Here is a 27,494-nt window from a genome sequence, read left to right as displayed (position 1 = left end):
AATGAAAATTCTTGCAATGCAAAATATAAAAGTTCGGACTCTCAGCTGTCATAGAGAAACTATATTAATTCACTCTCCACATGTAAAAATTACTTGCACAAAGATTAAAAGCACAAAGAAAAACATATCTTTGGCTCTTTCACAAAGAATTTAATGCGTTTATAGATGTTTGGACCAGAGCAGTTTTTTTTTTTTTTTTTTTTTTTTTTTTTTTAAAGAATAAACAGCAGAATTTTATTCAATGAAAGAATAAATTTATACAGGAACAAGGCAATATCAAGGAGAGCCAAACAAAACTACACAAGCTACAGAGCTTTCCCACCACCTATCAAAAATAGCAGCAATATGCAAGGTTACATAAAGGAAAGCCAAAGAAAAACAAGACTATCCTACAAACTCAGGACAAGCTTCCATAATTAGCTTCCAAATATTCTATAGCATGAGCTATAGCAGACCTGACTAGAAAAGAAGAGTCAGGGCGTGGAGCACCGTAGTGGGCCTCATTCTGCTTATTCCAAATCATCCAGCTGGTTGTGAAAAATATTGCAATCTCTTGGTCATTTTTCATTTGCATAATTTAATCAACCACATTCACAAATGAAAGATTTGTGCTATGAGACATGGTCCCCCTTAAGCATGTGGACTTCCAAACCATATCAGAATATGTAAAGCTTAGCAGGATATGGTTTGTTGACTCCACCCCATCCTTACAACATTCACATCCAGCATCAAACAAAATTTTTCTTCTAGCTAGATTTGCTTTTGTAGGCAGTATATCTCTACAAGCTCTCTAAATGAAAGTTTTGATTTTATTACATACCCTGGCCACCCAAATCGCTTTCCAAATTTTATTGCACTGTGAGTAATTGGATGATCTTGTAATTAGATCAATAAGGTTATCCACTGTGGCCATTGATGACATTGTGGAGCATGGGGTTACCACCTTGAATGATGGTGGAGTAGTTGGTTCTACATCGTTTGCCATCTTTGTGGATCTTGAGGAAGGCTCATGCTTTGGTCAAAGCTATAGATGTCCTTAACTCCATTTGAAATGTTAGAACAAGCAGGTTTCCACTGCCCTACAAGAGGGCTTAAGATGTTGACTACATACCCCATATCCAGTCTTTGGTATGGCTTGGGAGTAGTGCAATGTCCTGCCAGCTCAGCAACTTTGTATATGCTCTCTATGGTCTCCTCATCAGGGTTAATAGTTTGGTCAATGGCATTGGCAATTGTCTCCTTGTTGTTTAGAATCCTACAAAACTATGTGACCAAATGAGGGTTCTCATCTGGCAGAGTGTCATCTACAGCTTTTCTTCTAGTAATTAGCTGCATCAAAACCACTCCAAATGCATATACATCCGCTTTGGTGGTCACTGTTCCTGTAGCTGCTGACAAGGAAAGGAACTCATCAAGCTGATCACTTGCAATGGTTCAACTAGTGACATCTAACTAGAAAATAATTATTCATGGTGAACATTGGTGTCAACATACTTGGTATGACACAAGCACATGAAGAGAAAAGATTGTACAACAACAAGAAGCCCCAGCCTCAAATTGTAAGGTCGTTTATAGATCATCAATAGATTAGTCAAGGTTGACTATACGTATATAGTGGTAGAGTCAAAATTTTAGTTTGGAGACTGGGAAAAATTAAAAGACATGAATGGAATTAATTATAAAAATTATAAGATGTATGAATAATATATATGTAAAATAATACAATATCATGCAAAATAAAATGTAAATGTAAATTGTAATTTGTATATCATTTCTAGATTAATTTACTTAGTTGCGCTCAAAGTTTTTTCATATTTTTTATTTTTTTCATGATTCTTTTTCAATAATTTGATTAAAGAGGATAAATTTAGAAAATAAATAAAATATAAAAGTGTTAAAAATATAACAATATGCTTGGAAAGTTGCACGCTAAATGTATTGATTGCTTTAAAAAAAATGTAGAACTCAATATTTCTTTATCTATTTTTCTAATCATTTGAATTTTGAGTTTATAGCAAAAACCTGAAGGTCAAATGTAAAACTTACAAGAAATTATATATCAAGCTGGATAGGTAGGATGAAGAAAATAATTTTCATGAACTTGTTAAGATTAGGGAAATGAAATAAAGAGACTTGCATTGCGTCTAATTAATGCATTAACGATGAGGATCAAAGAGTGTGAGTAAAAGAATATAGGCAGATTTAAGAAGCATGAGGACTGATATGGAAATGACATAAAAGAGCGGAGTGATATGGACTTGCGGCCCAATCATTCCCATAACACCCATGATTCTAAAAATGGCAAAAATCATGGAGCAATGGGAGCATTAAGAAGTCTATACTAAATTACTAATAACATTCCATCGTCAACAACAAGAATGAGAGAATATTTACAACCTTATCATTATACACAAATAAGAAAGTTCACTGACGTATCAAAGAAGTTTCAGCCGACGTCTATTACCTCAGTGATATGATTTTCCTTGATTGTGCAAATCTTTTGGGAGATTGTCTAAGTTTTGGAAGACCATTCATCACTAAACTCTTCAAATTCAATTTGACCCGGAAAGAGTATTTCGGCCAAAATGCTGAAATTTCAGATTTTTGTTTCCCTCTTAGAAGATGTGGGTGGTTTGGTTTGTAATGGGCTTGTGGTATAGAGGGAGATGGGGATGAGAGGAAGTTAAACTAACTGAACCCAAATATATATATATATATATATATATATATATTTATATTTATATATAACTTAGCTGAAAACTGAAAAGCACGGGAGAGGGTCAAAAATATTATAAAATAATAATTTTTTACCACACGTACATTGTCTGTCACACTCTGGTTTTGGTGTTTTTCTTTTTATCTTTTCCTCTCTCTCTCTAATATTGTTTTTGTAAAACTTTGTAATTTGTACGATGTTAGTAAAAAAACAATCAATTATATTAAATATAGTGTTATCAAAGATTCACAAAAAAATAAATATATATATTAGATATATATTTACTTTAGAGATGGACAAAATGGGCTTCTGCCATTTTCGGGTAAATTAATTAGCCTTTTGCTCTTCTTCCCAAACTAAATAGGAAAATACCCCTCTTTTGAAAATCGAGTTTTTCAAAATCGATTTAAGCCCTATAGTGACGTTTATAAAGACCTATAGTGACGTTTTGTAACTTGATATCCATGAAATCGAGTTATAGGCAATTTTATTGCCTATAACTCGATTTTATGGCCTATAACTCGATTTTATGGATATCAAGTTATAAAACGTCACTATAGATTCTTAAAATGTTACTATAGGTCCTTAAAAACGTCACTATAGGGTTCCAGAATTTTTTTTTTTAACTCAATTTTGAGAAACTCGATTTTCAAAAGAGGGGTATTTCCCTATTTAGTTTGTTAAGAAGGGAAAAAGGCTAATTAATTTGCACAAAAAGGGCAGAAGCCCATTTTGTCCCTCTAAAGATAGAACAATTTGTATCTAAACTTTAAAACAGCTTGAATTTCTTATTAAAATAATAAAGCTTCAATTCAATCTTAGAGTCCAATTACTTCCTTTTGATTACGTTGTAAAACATATAAAAACAAAAATTGGTATAAAAATAATTTTTTCCGTAACGTTAATATGGTTATTTATAATCTTTTTAGTATTATGAGGTTTGAATACTCACTTAAAATTATTTATGTGCCTTGGATAAATTTTTAATAAATATTATGAGTTATTTTATTTTTGTTTAATTTTTTAAATTATTAAATTATTAATTAAATTATTTATGATATCACTGGTCGGACCATTGGTTTGACCCCTAGTTGCACCACACAAAAATCCTCTATGCCATTTCTTTTGTTTCTACAAACTCTTTGTCTTCTAAGTATGTAAATTTCTCTTCGTAGCTTTTCTTTCTTTTGTCTTTTATATTTTTACTTTTATAGCCCATGTGTTTGTTTATGTTCTTTCTTTAGTAGTTTGTATTTGAGTATGTTTCTTAGTATTGAACTCAGTAAAACTGCCTCCATTTGATGAAGGTTCTTTGTTTTTCGTGACTTTAGTGCGTCATATTGTTAAATGATTATGGTGGTTGGTTTTGTTCATATTAATTTCAGAGATTATTTCATTAGCTATTTCTTGGCTTATATATATATATATATATATATATATATATTATAAATTTGTAATATGTAATTATATTTAAAATTTTGTATTTATATATTTCTCTCTTATTCACTTAAAAAAAAAAAATCTTTTTGGTGATTGATTTTATTATTTTCTTTATTGAAGGCAAGTAACCAAAAATAAAAACATAAACGTCTTCTAAAGAGACTTTCTAATAAAATCTTTATATCTCTATTGCTTGCATGCTAAATATCTTCCATCATTAATGCCTTATGTTTAGGTATGTCATGCAACAAAATCACAATAATTGTTGAAAAAACAAATTGTTATTTTAACGGTGCAATATATTGGATAATTGAGGATACTAAGGACTAGAATCCTAATTTTTATTAATTCATTTTTTTTATTTAGCAATTGATTTTTTTATTTATTGAGGTTAGGGATTTTTGAGATTGAAATCCTAATTTGCAATCAAAGAAGAAGAAACAATTATCTGTTTAAGTATTCTTACAAAAATCAATAAAAGTTATTGTGGGGCGCAATAGTTTGTGGGCTCGGCCCGCTCGCTTATAGGGAGTCCACAGACCCCAAGCTGAAGGAGGCCAGGGCCCAAGCCCAAAAATATTAAGCCCAAAGGGGCCCGAAGATATGGCTGAGGACAGCTTAGTCCTCGGCAGACCCAAAGTGGCATACAAGCAAACTTAAAGGGTCAGAAAATATCTCGGGGAAATTGTCCTTAATACCCCTCATTGATATGACACTGCACCTAACAGAGCCGGATTTTTAGGCTTTATTGATCATCTCCAACAATTTCGGGATTAGATTGATGGGACAGATATCTGTCCTGGAAAGATCGACCCTACACGTGGACGAGGGACAACAAACATAGGCTAGTATAAAAGGAAAGGTAAACTAATAAGGGGAGGGGGGGGGGCTCCCATCTCACTTCCGGAGAAAAACTTCAGGAAGGAGAATACCCGGTTAATATAGGCGCATCACCACGAAAAACCCGTCATCGGGTAACCGGAGAAAACATTAATGCTCCTCGGACATGATCCGAGGAGCCAAATCCCTCAAAGTTACAAGGATGTAAGGCCTGAATATCCAGACCAAAGCCTTTTATTGTCTTGGTTCACCTAACGTCCGGCCTGAACCAACGCGCTGTGACCCAACGCTAGCCTTTCAAGCCCACTCTCTACAAATTTTATTGTGAGGGATCCATCACGCGCGAGCCCAACGTCATTGTTGGGCCGTTTGAGAATCGTGTCCCTACAATTGGCGCCGTCTGTGGGAAGGCTTGCGCGTTGGCACGGGTGACGCATGAGTCAGCTCTCTAGCAAGCGGAGATTCACGAGTTCTTCCCATCTCCGGCGACGTGCAGTTGTTGCTCCGCCCTAAGCTTCTGCTAGGAGCTACGCCTTGCACTGCTAACGGCGCGGGCAGCTCTAGGGGCTTCCGGCCTCAAGCCAACTCTCCCCTCCCTGGCCTAGGGGCTGACCTTCGAAAAATAAATAAGTATAGAGAAAAGACTACTCAAAAAGAAATCTTACAAGTTTTGGACAGAACCAAGGCCTTACATGGTCCTCGGACCCAAGCCTATGGGGAAACCAAGTACAAAAAAGAAATCTTACAAGTTTTGGACAGAACCAAGGCCTTGCATGGTCCTCGGACCCAAGCCTGTGGGGAAACCAAGTACAAAAAAGGAACTCTTACAAGTTTTGGACAGAACCAAGGCCTTGCATGGTCCTCGGACCCAAGCCTATGGGGAAACCAAGTACAAAAAAGAACTCTTACAAGTTTTGGACAGAACCAAGGCCTTGTATGGTCCTCGGACCCAAGCCTATGGGGAAACCAAGTACAAAAAAGAAATCTTACAAGTTTTGGACAGAACCAAGGCCTTGCATGGTCCTCGGACCCAAGCCTATGGGGAAACCAAGTACAAAAAAGAAATCTTACAAGTTTTGGACAGAACCAAGGCCTTGCATGGTCCTCGGACCCAAGCCTATGGGGAAACCAAGTACAAAAAAGAAATCTTACAAGTTTTGGATAGAACCAAGGCCTTGCATGGTCCTCGGACCTAAGCCTATGGGGAAACCAAGTACAAAAAAGAACTCTTACAAGTTTTGGACAGAACCAAGGCCTTGCATGGTCCTCGGACCCAAGCCTATGGGGAAACCAAGTACAAAAAAGAAATCTTACAAGTTTTGGACAGAACCAAGGCCTTGCATGGTCCTCGGACCCAAGCCTATGGGGAAACCAAGTACAAAAAAGAAATCTTACAAGTTTTGGACAGAACCAAGGCCTTGCATGGTCCTCGGACCCAAGCCTATGGGGAAACCAAGTACAAAAAAGAAATCTTACAAGTTTTGGACAGAACCAAGGCCTTGCATGGTCCTCGGACCCAAGCCTATAGGGAAACCAAGTACAAAAAAGAACTCTTACAAGTTTTGGACAGAACCAAGGCCTTGCATGGTTCTCGGATCCAAGCCTATGGGGAAACCAAGTACAAAAAAGAAATCTTACAAGTTTTGGACAGAACCAAGGCCTTGCATGGTCCTCGGACCCACGCCTATGGGGAAACCAAGTACAAAAAAGAACTCTTAAAAGTTTTGGACAGAACCAAGGCCTTGCATGGTCCTCGGACCCAAGCCTATGGGGAAACCAAGTACAAAAAAGAAATCTTACAAGTTTTGGACAAAACCAAGGCCTTGCATGGTCCTCGGACCCAAGCCTATGGGGAAACCAAGTACAAAAAAGAAATCTTACAAGTTTTGGAAACCAAGTACACAGAAGCACAATCGGAGTTCCCTGCTTTCCAGTCGACTGCTCGGTTGGATTATTTGGAGATTATCAGCCTCGGATAGTATTCACGCGCTTATCACAGAGTATTCAAATGTTATCCCGGTTAGTTTCCTAAGTTTGATTTACTATGAATTATCGATATAATGCCTGGTAGTATTGGTAAATTGGAGTTAGCTAGATTATGTTTCAAGCTATTTTGCCTTAAATATTCTTGAAGAAACACACACATAGGGCACACCCATTCACGAAGTAGCGTTGTCAAAGGAACAGTATTCAAAACAAGTAAAGAAGGTTCCATTCTTATTAAAACAAAGAAATAGTACAGCGTACAATGAAAAAACTGGAATCAGTCTATGCCAAAGCTCACTACATAACCAAAAAGAAAGGAAGCTACAAGAGAATAAAATAAAGCTGAGGAAGTAGATCAGAGGAGAGGTTGGCTACAGCTCCAAGATCTTGTTCTTCCTCAATGCTTTCGCATGCCCACAACTCAAACAGCAAAAGAGACCCAACATGGGCCTGACACCGCTGAAGGAAAGGTGTAGGGAGTGGGAAGTTGAGGGGCTTTCTCTAAATATTCGCCTGCTGCAAAGCAGAGGCGCTGATGGCGGAAAATCTTTCTTCTGACATACCAAAATTCTGGCATGAACAGAACCTGCTTCGGATTTTGACTAAAAGAGGGAGAGACACCCTTCCCCCTCGGTCGAAATGGAGTATTCTCCTGAACCTATGCTTCCTGTGCCCATACCCTACCATTTGGAGTCTCATGAGGACACGGTACTTCTGCGGCGGAGAGGGTTCTTTCTTCCCAACCCTCGCCTTAAACATGCTGTGCTAAGGGAGGATAGCACCAGATATGGGATTTATGATATGGGAGAAAACTGAAGGACTGGTGCATATATAAAGCAACTCTCCCCCCTCTTATTTATTTGAAAAGACAAGGTGGTGGCAGTCAACCCACGCAGCGTCCCAAGGAACGCTACAAACAAAATGGTTCTAGCTCAACTTCCAACGCCAACTGCAACCACAAGATTAAAGAAGCCTCGTAAAGGCGCACCTCGATCATTGGGACGTCAGAGAGTACTGCGTGGCCAGAGGATGCAGAAATATCTCTTAATTCGTGGGGAAATTGAATTCGCGGCCCAGGCCCGCTTTGTGTGAAGGCCCAGGTGCTGTGGCCCACGCCGAGAAATGGCCGTTGCCGAGGACAACCCCTGCTCGGCGCCTTGGGAAATGCCTGATGAAAGGGAGAATCAGAACTCAAAGAGTCTTGGACAGAACCTAGGACTTGCATCGTCCTCGGACCCAAGCTTATGGGGAAACCAAGTACAAAAAAGATATCTTATAGGTCTTGGACAGAACCTAGGACTTGCATGGTCCTCGGACCCAAGCCTATGGGGAAACCAAGTACAAAAAAGATATCTTATAAGTCTTGGACAGAACCTAGGACTTGCATGGTCCTCGGACTCAAGCCTAGAGGGAAACCAGGAACATAAAAAAAAAAAAAAAAAAAAAAAAAAAAAAAAAAAAAAAAGGGATATCATATAAGTCTTGGACAGAACCTAGGACTTGCATGGTCCTCGGACTCAAGCCTATGGGGAAACCCAGCACCTAAAAGAAAAAGTATAAGCCCTAAATAAAACCTAGGCTGTGCGAAGTCCTCGGACTCAGGACCCTTAGGAAACCAACTACTCGGATGGAGAAGTCTCTCGGCTCAAATATCGTGAAATGCTAAGGCCAGTGTGTTAAGAAGACGGCGAAACAAACTGACGATCGTTAGCCTAAGGAAATTATTCATTGGGAAGGTGACATGTCCTCGGATAACTACTTCTTACACCTTATCGAACATTTAGTCCCCACCTCGACTAATTTTAAGGTAAGTCTCGTTCTTAACTGGTCGGATTGTTATGTCGAATAATAATTTGGTTAAAGTTATTATGGCGTCTTTTTATTAGCGAGTATTTTGGCCTTAGTTGTTATTGATTCCAATGCTATACTACTGTGCCGAGCAGAGCTTGCAAATTTATTAAAACATATAAACAGAACATGCGAAATAGAATAACAGTAACTTTTATTAATATAAAAAATTATTACAACGTACAAGGAAGGGCTTAAACAAGCCTATACAAAAAATGAACTGCCGAAGCAGTAATAACATCCGTAATACAGATAAGTAAACCGTCAGGTGTCCTTTAAACTCGCCTTCAAAATCTCTCTGAAATCTCTGCCTCAGTACTGCTCATATCAGAAGAAGGGCCTTATATAGAAAAAGAGAAGGAGAAGGAAGAAGAATTGGAACACATGGAAGCACTTCAGCAAGCTCTTGTCGCTGAGGAGAGCAAAGGGAAAAGAAGATGGAGGACATGAGTAAGAAGGAGGAGAAGAAGAGGGAAGAGATGAAGAAAATAAAAAGGAGCAAAAGTGGGAGAAGGGGAATCAAAGGATGGCGCCAGTGAACAAAGAGAGGAAGAAGCCAGGGCGTTTAGTCCCTGCCTCAATCCTAACTCTTAGCACACTGGAGCCATATTAGGTATGCTCATAAGAGAGCGGATGGAGATGACAAGGGAGGTTTTCGACTCAGTCACACCGGAAGTGAGATGTGACGAGTCCCTGCTTCGAATTTTGGCTAAAAGAATGGGGAGACAAATCTTGAGTCTCCGCCATCCCTGCCCCGATCGAGCCATCTCAAGTTTTGTTAGGACATGGCGTTTCTGGGAGAGGAAGGGTTTATTCATGGCTGATTACTATGGTGGATGTATTATGGGATAGGGAATAACCGGATGGAAGAAGTGAATTCTGAGAAGGGCCTGAGGGATTCAGATATGAGAGAATCGCCTTTTGTCTTCTCTCTTTATATAGGGAACGAAGAAAAGGATATATACCACGATCAGATCCCCAAGGAAATCTATAAAGAAGAACGCGCCATTTCGTTCTCCCACGCCATCAGTAACCGTTAGATCGGGGAGATCTCGTAAATGGGAAAATATTAAAGGCACGCTACAGATAACCAAACGGCTTAATGGCAACGTGCGCAAATTGAGGGAAACGTCTTGTAGACCGGCGCATTCCTCGGGGAAGTGAAGAGTCGCAAACGTTGATCAAGGGCTGAATTGAATGAACCGCAATAAAGGCTTGATATTACCAAAACCCACCTTTCCAACCAAGACGTTGGACAGCAGGGTTTTGAGGGGCTAATGTGGGGCGCAATAGTTTGTGGGCTCGGCCCGCTCGCTTATAGGGAGTCCACAGACCCCAAGCTGAAGAAGGCCAGGGCCCAAGCCCAAAAATATTAAGCCCAAAGGGGCCCGAAGATATGGCCGAGGACAGCTTAGTCCTCGGCAGACCCAAAGTGGCATACAAGCAAACTTAAAGGGTCAGAAAATATCTCGGGGAAATTGTCCTTAATACCCCTCATTGATATGACACTGCACCTAACAGAGCTGGATTTTTAGGCTTTATTGATCATCTCCAACAATTTCGGGATTAGATTGATGGGACATATATCTGTCCTGGAAAGATCGACCCTACACGTGGACGAGGGACAACAAACATAGGCTAGTATAAAAGGAAAGGTAAACTAATAAGGGGAGGGGGGGGGGGCTCCCATCTCACTTCCGGAGAAAAACTTCAGGAAGGAGAATACCCGGTTAATATAGGCGTATCACCACGAAAAACCCGCCGTCGGGTAACCGGAGAAAACATTAATGCTCCTCGGACATGATCCGAGGAGCCAAATCCCTCAAAGTTACAAGGATGTAAGGCCTGAATATCCAGACCAAAGCCTTTTCTTGTCTTGGTTCACCTAACGTCCGGCCTGAACCAACGCGCTGTGACCCAACGCTAGCCTTTCAAGCCCACTCTCTACAAATTTTATTGTGAGGGATCCATCACGCGCGAGCCCAACGTCATTGTTGGGCCGTTTGAGAATCGTGTCCCTACAGTTATCTTTGCAAAACATTCATTTACATCTTAAAAAAATAAATTTGCTAAAAATTGTGCTCACTTAAAGTTCATTCCCAAAAGAGGTACAATATTTGTTGGATAGTACTTAAAGAGTTACAATATTTGCTAGATAGAACTTAATTTATTATATAGGTTTAGTTGCTACAATTTGTATGTTATTATTGTTACATGTTTCTAAGTATACTATACATTTATGATATGATGATTATTGTAAATAAACCGAAATTAAATAATATGTCATAACTCATAGTTAATTTTCTCATGTATCACATGGGTCAGCGACTAGTTATATTTATTTCATTATTATCTTTCTCTTATGTTATTTATTTCATTATCTAACACTTTTCTATAATTTTCTTTCTTACTTGTAAATTTTTCATCTAAAATTTTTTGTTGCATTTTTTTTTAATATTTTTAAGAGATCCTATTTGAGATTCAATTAAGCACTGCTGCAACTTCATTAAACAATAAAATTACCAAAATTCTCAACATGCCTTGATAAAGACAAATTCAAGTTTCAACATATAACTCAATGACTTGATGGATATAAGCAAAACAAGATTAATTTCATATAGATAATCTAAAGCTAAAATGCAAATTACATCATTTAAGTTTGATTGAAATTCATTTCAGTCCTCTTACTTAACTTTTGTGCAACTGAGTCCTCTAAAACTCAATTTTATTCAATTCAAGTATTTTGTCCAATTTTGTTAAAAATTTGCCGTTAAGTATGCTATTAATTAATTAAAAAAATTTATCACATAAAAAATCTTGAAATATTTTTAATAATTTTATAGATTTTTTTTTTCATGTGAAAATAATATTTTTTTAATGAAATTTTTTTAACAAAATTCAAAATTGGATAGAAGTCCTAAATTAAATAAATTTGAAGTTTAAAAGACTCAATTAAATAAAAGTAAAGTTAGAAAATTGAAATAAATTTCAGTCAAACTTAAATGGTGGAATTTGTATTTTAGCAAAATCTAATAACAAGGTTAAGGCATAATTAACAAAAAGATATAAAATATATTATTTTTCCCAAAACAAAAAAAAAAAGAGAGAGTTTTACTAGACTTTGGATAACGCAACACAGGGTGATGTAAAGTTGAAATCTAATTTCCAATTTTGATTTTGGTGGAGAGAGTGAGACGGATTGTTTGGTGAGTGAACGAACAACGTGAGACAATGGATAGTTAATGCAGACAATCTCTCATGTGAAAGATTAATTGAAATTTCAAACTGTTAAAAGGGAACTGATTGTCAACAATGATTTCGCAAACTCGCCACTTTTTTATTTTGATGAAATCTGGCCACATTTATTTTTTCGTGTGGGTAAAACAACTCAGGATTTTCATTGGGTTGGTTTAGGTTTACTATAGTCTATAGGCCCATAATTATGGGTACGTTTTGTAGGATGGGGAAGAGAGTGCACAACCGCCTTTGGTTTGACTAATAATTTTGGGATCCTTTTTCAATGGGGACCTTAGATAATGACTTGAGTGGCCAAAGCCTACGGCTCTTGAAATTGAGTACATAAATAATTACAAATTTTTAATTTAAATTCAAGGCAAATAATGGAATCCTATATACTATGAACCATGAAATTAAGGCCATTTCAAATTAGCAATTTAATGCAATAGAAACAGCACTAATCATTTTGTTCACTTTTTTTTTTTTTTGGGTGCCTTTTTTATATATAAATACATGAAATTATTTTTAATTTCTTTTCCTTATTTTTTTTTCATTTTCCTTATTTTTTTTTTATTATTCTTTTTAAAAATTCCTCCTCTCTCCGTCTCTCTTACCCAAGCCACTCTTCATGGTTCAAACCCCGTTGGCTCGTGGGCACAAGATGTATGAGGCGAATCGGAAATAATCTCGGCCGTCCATTACACTCTGCCAACATCAGCGGTTTCTCAACCAGAATAAATGCCGTGGTTCTCCGATTCTTTTTTTACTCTGGTTCGATTCATGTAGTCTAGGCCATTCATTGTGTATTCCATGCTTAGACTTACATAGGTGTATTTTGCGTTGAGTATTCCATTCATGTAACTGCTCTTTGAAACTTGTTGCTTGATAAATCAATTGTTGGGAAGATGGTTGGGACTATTACTAATTTGTCTCCAATCCTTTCATTGTCTCCTTGATTTTGAATCTTGATAAACACCACATCTCCTAGATCAATCATATAGATCAAAAGGATATGGTCCATCTTTATCTTCATCACTAATCATCATGGCTTTCAACATTTCAAATTAATCTCTAGATAAAAGACCAGTAAGCTCATTGTTAGAGGTCGAGAATTTGTATTTTAGAGAAAAGCATCACATTACTTTTATGGTTTCCTACGGAACCGTGAAACCAATTAAATCTCAAGACAAGAACCATAACTCCAAAAGACAGGTATAAATCTCTATGTGTTATAACTAAAGTTTCTCAATTAAATTCTTCTTAAAAGGAAAACCATTATTCAAATATGTTGAAATTAAGGACTGCAACAGCCTTGTTTGTTGGTGTTGCTTTTTTGCTGATTTTTATGAAGGGAAAAGCAAAGCAGAGACTGTGTTATTTTGTTACACAATAGGTATTTTTTTGTACTTTATGATTTCTTTCTCTTACACATGATATCAACAAGGATAGATTGGTCTCAAAATTGTTCAAAGCCCTCTTACCAGACCTTTAATGGATCCAAATTGATGTAGATCATCCTTTTTATACCTTCCAATCTGCTGCTCCTCATACTTTCCCTTGGCTGGCTACAATTCTTTTAGTGAGCTTGGTTCATACAATATAGGAAAATGCCCGACACTAATTGTGCTTCTCTCTCTCCATTAGTGTGATTATTAATTTTATATTGACGGGAAAGATTCTAGAATGTTCAGAACCATACCAAAATTTTTTCATCCTGATAATCGAAGCATGCCGGACATTATCTAAAATGGAGATGGACCCAAATTATCTGGTAAAACTACTAAAGAAATATCAAATCCTTTTTTCAGAACGCAAGAAAACACGGGGGTGAGTCCTGTATAATCAAGGAGAGTGACTGGATGAGGAAGAACGTTTCTTTCAAGGTGGGATTGGGAGTGTATTACTGGCCATTTCCACTATATATCCAATCTCTATTCCCCTTCTTAGGATTACTTAGTAGAAAGTAATTTAGCAACAACAAAAAAAAAAGATTACTTAGTAGAAAGTAGAATCTATGGAGTGTAGAGTTTTCTTTCTCAAATTCAGACTTCTTCAGTAATTTTTGCCATTATAAATAATTCATCTATCATTTTTTATTGAGCGAACTAAAATATTAAAAGTACAACTGAACACAAGGCCATCCTTTGAACTAAGTCCAACATGCCACATAGTCTCTCAAAAAAAAAAAAAAAACATACACACATACATACAGAAATACTCTCAAATATAAAATACATAAAATAGAAGTACAAGTAAGTACAAGGCTAGCCCCGGAATTAAGCCAAACATGCCATTCAATCTCAAAATAAACAAAAAAATACACAAAATACCATCAAAAGAGAGGCTAGTCAAACAGAGCACCCCTTTAATGCATTAATTTCTTCTTTGTCCAGGTCTTCGATTATTAGGCCTTCTCTTCTTGTCCTTTTGTTTTCCTTCAATGAACCTTACTAGCCATTTAGGTTTTCTTATTTTAAACACAACATATCCCATAGCTAATCCAAACAACAAGCCACATCCATAGCCGATTAACACAGCCTTCCAACCAAATCCGCTTGCAAACAATGAATCATTGTCTTCTTGGAATGTTGATGGTGGTGCTGGTTGTGTCAGCTCATTAGTGCCACATTTACTTGACAATGGAAATCCACACAATCCTAGGTTTCTATCATAGGAGTTGTTTTCAAATGTAGCAAATTGTTTGGATTGAGGTATGGGTCCAATAAGCTGGTTTTGTGAAAGATTTAACATGGCCAAAAATGTTAGATCTGTTAGTTGCAAAGGAATTTCTCCAGTGAGGCTATTTGAAGAAAGGTCTAAGGATTCAAGTGCTGTCAATTTTGCCAATGATGATGGGATATGGCCAGTTAGGCTATTATGGGAAAGGTTGAGTAGTCGAAGGACTGTAAGCCTTCCAAGTTCTTCTGGAATCACTCCTTCGAATTTGTTGCTTGATAAATCAATTGTTGTGAAGATGGTTAGGATTCTCTGTAGATTAATTTCCATCCCTTTCACTGTCACCACCACCGAATCTTGATATTGACTACTTTCACCCATATAATGCGGTTCAAGTCTGTCTTCATCATTAATCATCATCATGGCATTGAAATTTTCAAAATAATTTCTTGGTAAAAGACCTGTAAACTCATTGTGAGACAAGTCAAGAATTCTTTGCTTAAAGAAAAACACCCCACTACTGTTATGATTTCCTATAGGTCCATGGAATTTATTGGATTTCAAGACAAGAACCTGCAGATTGGTAAGAGCTTCAGACCAATAAGGAAATAAATCATTAATCTTGTTGTTTCCAAGGTCAAGAACTTCCAGATTTGTACAGTTGATAAAAGATTTTGGTAATAGCCCTTTTAAATTATTGTCATTGAAGACAATAGTTCTCAACTGATTACCCTTTGCAAATGTATCAGGTATGGTGCCCTGGAAATTATTCATTCGCAAATTCATCACCCTAAGATAATAACTAAAGTTACCTAAACATTGTGGAATCTTGCCTTTCAAACTGTTATTAGCGATATCCAAAATTTCAAGAAAACTTACATTGCAAATCATATATGGGATCTCCCCAGTCAGTCTATTGTCATTTAGTTGAATTGACTTCAGAGATGTGACTTCTGAAATCTCAGTGGGTAATTCCCCAGATAAACGATTATGTTCTGCAAGTAAGTATACAAGAGACTTGGCGTTTTTGATATTGGATGTAATTGGGCCTTCGATATCATTGAATGAGATATCAATCATGGCCACGTTCGGTAATCCCCAGATTCCAATAGGAATCTTACCTGAAAGCAAGTTATTACTAACTCTAAAATAACGTAAAGTGGAACAATTGGCATAGCTTGCTGGAATTTCACCGGTAAGATTGCTTTGCAACATAAAAAGCCCCCACAAAGTACCTTGCTTGCACATATCTGGTGGAATTGGACCGGTAAAGAAATTCTCAGAGACGTCGATGAAATAAGTTTTAGCCCAGGAGAGAAGGTTATGAGGCAGCGGACCAGTGAAGCTGTTTCTATACAGAGAAAGGTTCACAAGCTTCGTGAACTTGCCGAACTCGGCCGGTACCTGGCCAGATAGCTCGTTTTAAATAGTTGCACCCAAACCAGGTTATTCAAGAACTTCAACTCGGATAGATCGCCTTCAAGATAGTTGTCCGAAAAATCAAGCATTTCAAGCTTTGTGAGGTTTCTTAGACCGATAGGAAGTTTTCCTGTGAATGAATTGTTGTAGAGCTCAAGCTGCCACAGGTTGACTAGGTTCCCAATCTCAACTGGGATTTTCCCCGTCATGTTATTGTCGGCAAGCTCCAAGTTGATTAGCTCTTTAAGGTTTCCAATCTCTGCTGGAATTGTACCTTGGATGCCACAGTTTGATAGGTAAAGCCAAGTCAAGTTAGTAAGCAGCAACACCTCGTTTGGAAATGGAGAAGGATTAAAAGGATTGTCTCCGAGGCTCAGCCAAACAAGACCGGTCATGTTTTGAAGTGATTTCCACGGGAAAGTCCCGGAAAATCCGCTTGCATTCAGATGTAGATACCGTAATTGGCTTAGAGAGGATATTTCTGGAACCGACCATCCTGTGAACAAATTGTTGCCCAAATCCAAATATTGCAGTTTGACACAATTTTTCAAGTCGTCCATAATTGGACCGTGCAAGTAGTTGAACCCCAATGAGAGCTTTTCTAGTGATTGGAGCTGGCATATGGAATCAAGAGGAAGAACCCCGGTTAAATTTTGGTATGAAAGTTCGATTTCTGTAATGGAATCGTCGGAGTTGCAGGAGATTCCAGTGAAGTTGCATACGGAATTTCCGGATTCCCAAGAACTGAAGACATTGGTGTTTGATGTTTGAAGGGCGGATTTTAGTTTCATGAGAATTTGAAGGTCATTGGATTGGATTCCAGGGGGAAGGTGGAAGAAGCAAAAAAGGAGGATGAAAGGGTAGATAGGCGGACGCGACATGTCCTATGGTGGACTGAATGGCATAAACTTCTGTCGGTATTATCTATTATGATCTTCTTTAGAGAATAATGAATTTGAGGCTGAAGATAGTGCCATTTTATAGCAGAATGGTGGGAAGTCATGCTATTTCATCTGAAAGTAGAAAGTCAATTCGTGACATGAGAACTGGGATATGCCGTAGCTTTTTAATCTTTGTCATCTTACATAACCACCAACAAAAAATTCGCTGTATTTTTTATTATTATTATTAGGGTAAATTTTATCCACACTTTTGAGGATTGGGTTAATGTCAATCAGGTTCAAGATTTTTTTAAAATATCCAATTTAGTCCTTAAAACTAACTTAGTCCCTAAATATTTAGTTATTCTTTCTCAACTATTTTATGAACTAAATTGACTTTAGAAACCAAATTGATTAGTTTTGAAAAATCTTGAACCTGGTTAACATTAGGCCAAACATTAGGAATTGAATGAAATTTATTATTATTATTTTCCCATCTTCAGTGCATTTATGATATGGCCGTAAGGACAAAAAAGATCTTGCACATTTGTGAACAATTTTCCCGAAGCATACTGGCTTTTTATCGCGGCTAACACCCTACTTTCTTGCATATAAAGGCTACTTTTTTCAGGTACTTGCTTTTTTAATAGTATTAATTACACACAAATTATTTTATACAATTTTATACACACTCCAAAAAGCAACTGACATGGTGACTTCCAAGTTGGATAATTTCTTTTTGGGTATGCAAAATAGTTTATGTGCTATGGTACATTAACCAAATGCCCGAAAAGCACTTGTTAACTAGACACCTTAAGGGGAAATTTAACTAATGCTCTAAGAACATTACTTTAGTAAATATTTTTAAGAACTTTTTATATTAAAAGAAAAAAATAACTAGGTTTTTATCAACTTTTTTATATTTTCCATAAAAGTAGTATAAAATTTTTTAAAATGGTTCACTAACAAAGCACTTATTAACCGAACTCTATATATATTAAAGCTGTTTTTTCCTTTTTCTCTTTTGTGGATATTACACCACTGTTATTACACCAGTGCACACATGGCACTTTTACATTCACATACAATCAATATATATATAAAAGCAGAGACCTCATGTGAGAGTGCATGAGTCTTGCCACGTGGTACTCTAATATTACATTTAGCTTTTTTACCTTTCTTCATTAAGCTTTTTTTACTGTTACCCAATAGATCATAGTAACTTATTTTTACTATTATATAAATTTAGCATTTTTTACCTCTTTTTATTATTATTATTATTATTTAGATTAACTGTTATCCAATAGATCATAGTAACTTCTTTTTACTATTACATAAAATATGGGCTGTTCTTGAAAATTAGACCAATTAGACCAAAAGTTATTCACTATAAAATAGACTACCTTTTAAAAGTAGACCAAACCTTATGAAAAACTCAAGCCCAGTTCTTACCCTACATATTATGACCCAAGTTTGACCCTTCCAATGTGTAAATCAAAGCAAAAACTCTTACCCTCTTACAAACTCTCTTCTTCCTCCCCATGTATAGATGATAATTCTTTTTACTGTTATCCAATAGATCATAGTAACTTATTTTTACTATTATAAAAATTTAGCATTTTTTACCTCTTTTTATTATTATTATTATTTATTTATTTATTTATTTATTTATTTTACTGTTATCCAATAGATCATAGTAACTTCTTTTTACTATTATATAAAATATGGGTTGTTCTTGAAAATTAGACCAATTAGACCAAAAGTTATTCACTATAAAATAGACTACCTTTTAAAAGTAGACCAAACCTTATGAAAAACTCAAGCCCCGTTCTTACCCTACATATTATGACCCAAGTTTGACCCTTCCAATGTGTAAATCAAAGCAAAAACTCTTACCCTCTTACAAACTCTCTTCTTCCTCCCCACGTATAGATGATAATTCTACAAAATCTTATTCTCATGAAATCATGTCTTCATTTTCCCCCAATTTCAATTCAATAAGCTTTTGTCTATTAATAATGTTCTATGCAATTTCTGCAGAAAATTCTCTATCAATGACCAGTGCAACAAAAATATTTATAAATCTTGAGATCCCTGAGGTTGCTGAAATAACTGACAAGTGCATATTTCTGAAATTCATAATAACAAAAAAGTCTAATATAGCATATACTATCTCACAAAATGCCATTAACTTAATATTTTCTTTTTAAAAAATTCAATGATAGGAATGGTAAAAAACATGATCCCATACAAGAAATACCAAAAATACATGCAAAACAATTTTCATAGGAGGATTTATCTTTTAAAGAATACGAAGAAAATAGTAAAGATAAAATCCATTAAATGAGATCCTACGAAATAGGTTTGTTAATCATTTCAAATTATACTTATCATTTACGTAAAAAAATAATAATACATCATATTATTTACATTAAAAAAATAATACATATTAATTTCAAAGTTCATTGCAAGATGTGAACTGCTAGGGTATTGCAATAAAAAGTAATATTGATACAACAATGGGTTGGTATTACATTTTGTGCATACTTTGTGAAAGGAATGTCAAACCACAAGTAGGATCATTTTGGTGTGCAAAATGTGAAACAAAAATAAATCTTTCTATCCCAAAGTTAGAGGCACTCACATTAACTACATACTCTTCAAATATTTATAATACATTTATCTCACTATAACTACTAGATATATACAATTGCAAACTACTTCAGATACAGTTTTCAAATTGAACTTTTTGATGCAACTAACAAAACAAATTTTGTGATATTTGATCAAGATACTGAGAAAATCCTAAACAAATCTACAAGAGATCTTGCTGAAAAATAAACCGAGGTACAACTTATTTAAATTATTGTAAAAATATTGATATTGGAGAAGGAATCCCACATGATTTGAAAAAAAAAAATTAGGAAAAAAATGGATTTCTCTACTTCATTTGAATGAATTCAATCTAAATGATGGTTTTGAAAATTACATAGTTGCTAAGATTTTTGATGCACCTTCAAATGATAAAAAGGTATGGAAGAAAAAAAAATACACAATTCAAAATGCTATATTAATTCTTTTTGCTGCACTATTCCAAAATTAACAAAAATAAAAAAATAAAAACATTTATAAAAAATTGTCACATCATTGAAATCAATATATATATATATATATATATATAAAAGCAGAGACCATATGCGGGAGTGCATGAGGTCCTACCAGTGTCACTCTAATTTTGCATTTTTTTTTTTTACCTCTTTCATTAAGTGTTTTTATTGTTATCCAAAAGTTCATATTAACTTATTTTACTGTTAGCTTATTAATGTCTCATTAATTTACTAAACTTACACCATACCTTTCTCTATTCTTCATGTCTTTTAGTACACCCACCATTTTAGTATTTTAAAAAAAGCAAAAAAATAATAATTAAGGACTAATAATAATAAGTAACTAGATAAGGTCTTGAAGAAAGATAGAGAGACAAAAAAAATGTTGTGGATTGTTATAGAAAACGCAATGTTTCACTATATATTACCAAAATAAAAAACCTAAGATTGATAAAACATTTGAAAGAGAGAGAAAGAGGAATCTAAGGGGTTACCGCCTTTGTTATACAGGCCACCTACTACCATCAAGTCACCGAAACCCCTACAGGTTTTTTTTTTTTTTTTTTTTTTATCCTTTTTCTTTTTAAAATTAGGGCCTTAAATATGATTTAGGTTTACAAATATGAACATTAACATGAGCATGAACATGAAGGTAAATTTCTATTCATTTTCTTGAAGAAAAAATATACTTACAAAAAATTCCAAACTTTATTAGGTAAAGAAGAATCAAGTTATAGATAGCAAAATCAACAAACCAAAAATTTTAGGAACCTAAGAGGAGCCATTACTCATTTGAAACAACCCAAAATACTCAAGGACACAACAACAAAAAAAAAAAAAAAAAAAAAAACCATCCGCTCCACACATCCATTGCAACTACTTTAGCTCAAGGAAAACAATATATATATATATATATATATATCTCTTTTTTTTAATTTATAAATAATTACAATATCTATGCTAACCCCGCAACTTGAACCTTTTCTCCTCGACTCCCACAATTTGAACATTTTCTCCCTTAAACCCTAGACACTTTATGTATGGGGAGGTGCCAATTCAGTTACATGGCCCTCGACATATATATCTCATTCAATAAATATAGAACTTCCTTTAAAAAAAATTTAATATGTTTATCATAATTAAGGGAAATCCTAATGGGTACTTCACTTGAGCATATGTGAAAAAGGCATATACATACCACAAATGGCAAAGGAGAAAGAAAAAGTTGTTAATCCCTTTTAACATGGTTAATTGCTTTGCCTCAATTAGTCGCCCAAACAACATACCGCTTATTCATTCCACAACCACAAATGACAATGCAACATTGGCCATCGGTAACTACTAATCTGAAAGTATAGATTTCTTTAATAGCCCTACCTTCGTTTCTTTTGGCTAATATGTCTTTACTAAATCTAAATCAAACCACAAAAATCATATAAAAATCACCAAATTAGAGTTTAAAATTATAATTAAATTTTTAAAAGAAATGTAGGCACAATTGCACAAAAATTCCATGTAACTATGTCACACTCAGGAATATTGGACCCTTTTTCCTTTGTATAAATAAGGGGGTTCCAATGGGATAAGGAGGCTAACAATTTTCTCTTCAAAACATTTATTGTAAGAACAGAAAAATTTTCCATCGTAGACTTTTCACGCGTACAGAACATGACTTGCCAATTAATCAACCTATAGTTTTTAGTACCTACAGCAATTTCACAACATCAAGAACAAACCCCAGTGTATACAGTGTCAAATTCCATAGTCTCCTATTACATCAAATGAGTGTTTAATTTTCTCGCAAAGTATTGAATAGTGAAGCTTCTGGGCCACAGTCTCAACTATAACTCTCAATCATGTTGGACTTGGATGAAACCTTTCCACAACGTATCATTATGAGATGCAAAAAAAATTTGGAGTGTACACAACGTTTAGTGTGGATGGGAAGAAATTTCATCCTATTCCAATTGGTTAGGTCAATAAGGGACCTATTCCAATTTAATGATCTTGGAATTTTGTATACAAGTAATAATCAAGGAAACTTCCGCCTAAAAGTCGGACTTTTGGCAAGAGAGAAAATTGATGTCTAAACAAATCAAGCCAACCAAAATGGACTATATTCTTAATTTCTTATCTTGATTTATTCCATGTACAAGATTTACAGTCAATGCTTGGCGTATAAAAGTTGAGCATCTTATCTAAAGTTCATCATTTGAAAGCTTGAGAAAAAATTCATTTAAACCAACACAATATATAAATTATAAAGGAATCAAAGAAAACTTGTCAAAAATAATGAAAATTTAATCTGTGCTTAAATTCTTATAAGGATGAACACAATAACAATATCCCTTTTATTTATTTATTTAAATAAAGATAAAAAAAAAAATCTATTCTTAAATTCTTATAAGGATGAACACAATAGCAATATCCTTTTTTTTTTTAAAAAAGATAAAAAAAATCTATGCTTATTTTGTACGTACGATAAAGTCTTATCACAAAGTTTTTTTAGACTCATGCTGATTAGTGATTAGGAGTTATAAAAGAATAATCATCAATATATATAAATATATATATATATTTATATATATATATATATATATAAAGCAGAGATCTCATGCGGGTGTGCATGAGATCTTGCCAAGTAACGCTTTAATTTTGCATTTAGCATTTTTTTTTTTTACCTCTTTCATTAAGTTTTTTTACTGTTATCTAAAAGTTCATATTAACTTATTTACTGTTAGCTTATTAATGTCTCATTTACAAAACTTACACCACACCTTTCTCTATTCTTCATGTCTTTTAGCACACCCACCATTTTAGTATTTTAAAAAAAGCAATAATAATAATAATAATAATAATTAAGGACTAATAGTAATAACTAACTAGAGAAGGCCCTGAAGAAAGATAGAGAGACACAAAAATGTTGTGGATTTTTGTATAAAACGCAATGTTTCACTATATATTACCAAAATAAAAAACTTGAGACTGAAAAAACATTTGAAAGAGAGAAAAAGAGGAATCTAAGGGGTCACCGCCTTTGTTATACAAGCCACCCACTACCATCAAGACACCGAAACCCCTACGGGCTTTTTTTTTTTTTCCCCCCCTTTTTCTTTTTAAAATTAGGGGTGGGTAATTTGGTTGGATAGTTTTTGTTTTGGTATATAAGTAGAGAGAATATTTAGTGCACAATGTAAAACCATATTCTACCATGGTTCAATTTTAAATCATCTATAAGACACATGCATACACATTTGTCCAAACCATGTCATAATGTCGCACTATCGATAAGTGGAAGACGGTCAAAGAGTTGGACAAACTTTCATTTCATGGTATGAAATATGTGAACACAACACAAATTAGTTGATTTCATAGTCCCGTTACTCTTTTGCATTTATTTTTGGTTTCATGATTTAAAAAAAAAAAAAAAAAAAATCTTACTTTAAGAAGGGTACAAATATGCAATAAAGCTACTAAACTAATTTTTAATACCTTAAAATATATATGTTTCTTTACTCTAATTTAGTTTACTTTTTCTTTATAATATATATACACAATATTATCCAAAACAATCTTACATAAAATATTACAAAATTATCCGTGCATCGTACGGGCAACTTACTAGTATACTTAAATGCACATACACATACACACACCTAACACTTACTGGCACTAGGACACTTATTTTGACTTTGCTTTACTTCACATTCTACAACACTCAGAGCTTTATGGCACACCACACACTTCAATTCACACGGCTTCACCTCACTTCACACGAGTATTTCTTTTCACTGACACTTTACCTTATTCCACACGTCTCACACGCACAGGACATCTTATTTATAGTGTCTATTTGGATACAACTTATTTTTGTTGAAACTAAAAACTGAAAATTGAAAATTAAAAATACTGTAGTAAAATAATTTTTAAATATATAAAGAGTGCTGTAGAATTTATTTTTAATATTTTTTTCTGATAAACAGTGCATAAACAGTATATAAATAGTGCCATTGATGCGCACTGTTGGATCCAGAATGGTCAACAACTGCAGCTGAGAAAAAAGAAAAAAAAAAGAAAAAAAGGAGGAAAGCACAATAAGAAAACGCAGACGTGCAAATGTGAATCCAAACGCACAACTACTAGTCTTATGTCGGTTAAGAGAGCTGACTTTGAAGCTTCTAGCTTATCTTTTTGAGTACTATATTTTACCAAGCCTCTAGCCACCTTAAACTTGTGGCTGAAATTCACTAGTGCAGGGAAGTTTGTAGAGAAAATATGAGAATTATAGAATTCTTGAAAGAGAGCAAGAGAGAAATGTCCAGAAAGAGAGAGAGGCGGTGCTTGATTTTTAACACTGATTACATTGATTTACAAAGAAAATTTTTCCCCCGCAACTAATTTGAAAATTTGTTAAAATTTTTTTGTAGGGTATATTTGGAGGGTGAATGGGCCAGACTTTTGGGTGAAAATCAAGCTCGTGGTACTTTCTTAAGTCCATTGAGTAACCAGCACAGTCGGCACAATTTGTGAGACAATCCCAAAAAAGAGAACCTCAGAGGCAGCTGCATATAAACTTTCCCTGTGAGCTCTCCATTAAGGAATGGATTTTCCCATCCACATCACAACAACAAAAAAATGTAAATTTCTTAGAAAAGCAAAACGGTTAGAAAAATTCAAATTTTAAACAATCCAATAATCACTAAACACTAGTTTCTAACATTTATTAATGCATCACCGCACACTTTTAGTGTGGTGGTTACTCCACAAGTATAAGTATTTGTGAGGTGTGGAGAGCAAGGATCAAGGTTCAAGTCTCCAAAAGGGAGTTTCACACACATATACACTTGGAATAGGATAGAGTAGAATTTCTAATTTGTATTAAAAAAAAAATTATTAATGCAAATCGTAATAGTCTTCTTACCCAAACCACCTCAACGAAAAACCAACTACTCCTCAAAATCTAAAATAGAGAAATAAGAGCATCTCTAGCAGCACATGCATACCCAAAATATTAGCTATAATAGAGAATGTGAGCAAAAAAACCAACTCCAATGGATTATGCATACCCAAATTTTTTTTGGCTTATGAATAGTAGCCCATCAAGTTTGATGGGCTACAGTTCATTAGCTATTGAATTTCTTGAATAAAGTATTATACCAACTACTTTTTCTATTAATTCTTTCTCTCTCCTCCAGATTTCTTTCTCTCTCATTCTCTCTATTGCTTCTTCTTCTTCTTCTTTTTTCTTTTTTTTTTTCTCTCATTCTCTCATTCACTCTATTGCAGTTGCTTCTTTTTTTCTCATAAACCAAATGAAATTAGAAAAATAAAAGAAAAATAAAAGAAAAAAGAGAAAAGAGAGAGACATGTTCATGAGCAAAAGAATTAATCCAAACACAAAAAAAAAAAATCCAATTCTTAAAATAAAGTTGAATCAGAACAAGCAAATATGAAAAAAGAAAAAAAGAAAAGAAACAACAAGCCGATCTGACCCAGCGGCGGTGGAGATGCTGGAGCAGTTGGAGGACGACAAGCCTCTCTCTCTCTCTCTCTCTCTCTTCTCTCTCTCATGTGAAGCAAAGAGATGCTGGAATGTTCTTGATGAGGTGAAAAAGAAAATAAAAAGAAGGGGGCTGGACACTTGTATGGAGGAGAAAAACAAGAAAAAGAAAAAAGAAAAAATGAAAGGAAACGTGGATGAAAATGAAATGGTTGGAAGAAAAATAATAAAAAAATAAAAAAATCCTAATTGAAAAATATTACCACAATATTTTTACAATACTTTTACAATAAATTTTAAGTAACAGATTGTTATTAATTAATATTGGCGAGTAAAAAAATAATTTCAGTGGTGGGTTCAAATTAGAACTAGTAACAACTTTCCACATAAATTTTGTTGTGAAAGTAATACGGAAAATGTTGTGAACATAACACTTCTCATTGAAAAATATAGTTGTTAAAAAAAGAATAAATGATAATTAAAAAAAGAATAAACAATGAATGAAGAAATAATATTTAAATGAGATAGAGAATGGGATAGAGAATCTGTTGGAACTGTATTTGAAAAAGTGGGTAAGTAAAAGCTAAATGTCACTGTTCATTTTCCAAACAGTACAAAAATTTGCTGAAGCTGCTGGAGATGCTCTAAGGGATGAGCTCCCCAACTAAGCAAGTAACCATTTTTTTTTCCTTTTTTAGAGAAGAAGCAGTCAACCAATCTGAACTAGCATGATCAAGCATATATACAAGTAAAATTAATAAATTATTCATAAGATAAATATCATATACTTAAAAATTTTATTTCAGATTAAGTAGAAAAATAAAATATAATTTGCAATAAATTCCAAATATTAAAAATTTCAGCCAACTTATGTGACTAATCGAATTGATGTCAAATGATCAATGAAATTTTGAGATTCTAATAGGCTTAGATTATTTTTTAGAAAATGAAAAGAGAGCATGTATTACTGTAAATGAAAATTGAAAATGATCAAATTCATATGAAAATGTAGAAATTTGTCGAGAATGTGAGTTTTGGTGAAAAAAAATGCAGGGCCAAACATATAAGTTTTCCAATGAAAACTGTAAATAGGGCCATGTAATTACGAAGACTACTTGATTCTAAGAAAAAAGAAAAGATTACAGAGACTTGAATCAGTAACTTGCTCTTTGAAAAAGTGTAAAAGGAAAATCGAGTTACCAAGACTGGACACAAGTTGCTTGCATTTTACCCTTACTCCTTGAAAATTATTGTATAGTCCCGGAGTACGTAATACCATAAATACGTACTCTCTCTTCTCACATGAATAATGAGTCTCACTAATTAAATTCATGGTGGAACCCACCATTCATGTAAGATGAGGGAGTACACATTTATGGTATTTCGGGAGTACATAATAATTTTCCGCTCCTTTCACAAAAGAATCAATTATGGGTCCCAGAATAAGAAAATCTACCATGTGATTTCGGAGAATTTTAAGCGAATTTGCTGTTAGTTGTTTGTTTACATTTTAAACTAGTAATAAATAAAATGTAACAAAAAAAACTGTCAATAAAGTATCACCCAAAAAAAAAATCATTATAGCCATAGGTCTAAAAAAACCCCGACTCTAATGCTAGATCATGAGAAATTTTGGTAAATTTAACTGAATTTGTTTTTGTGAAATGGGAAAAAGGTGTTAATTAATGTTATTATTTTAACATATCTTATACATTCTACATAACCTTTTCATATAGCAGTTTACAACATTATCTGCACATCGTGCAGGTCCTCGACTAGTTTATATAATTACTATAGTGATTATGTATTTTTATACAATTTCACATGATTTGATGTTGATAAAT

The 27,494-nt window shown here is 34.5% G+C and overlaps 1 protein-coding gene across 1 annotated transcript; it reads right to left on the bottom strand.

Moving 5' to 3' along the window:
• Positions 1 to 14,309: 14,309 nt before the first annotated feature.
• On the bottom strand, positions 14,310 to 16,087 carry LOC126694393 (receptor-like protein 9DC3). The gene is made up of 2 exons (XM_050390630.1): positions 15,979 to 16,087; positions 14,310 to 15,864 (listed from the first exon to the last, which is right to left on the bottom strand). Exons 1-2 carry the CDS (start codon positions 15,989 to 15,991, stop codon positions 14,441 to 14,443), a joined length of 1,437 nt encoding a protein of 478 aa, XP_050246587.1. The 5' UTR covers positions 15,992 to 16,087; the 3' UTR covers positions 14,310 to 14,440.
• Positions 16,088 to 27,494: the final 11,407 nt, after the last annotated feature.

Source organism: Quercus robur, chromosome 8 (assembly GCF_932294415.1).
Source record: "Quercus robur chromosome 8, dhQueRobu3.1, whole genome shotgun sequence".
NCBI lineage: Eukaryota > Viridiplantae > Streptophyta > Magnoliopsida > Fagales > Fagaceae > Quercus > Quercus robur.
The sequence above is the reverse complement of the archived record's forward strand: the minus strand, read 5'-3'. Positions and strand labels throughout refer to the sequence as shown.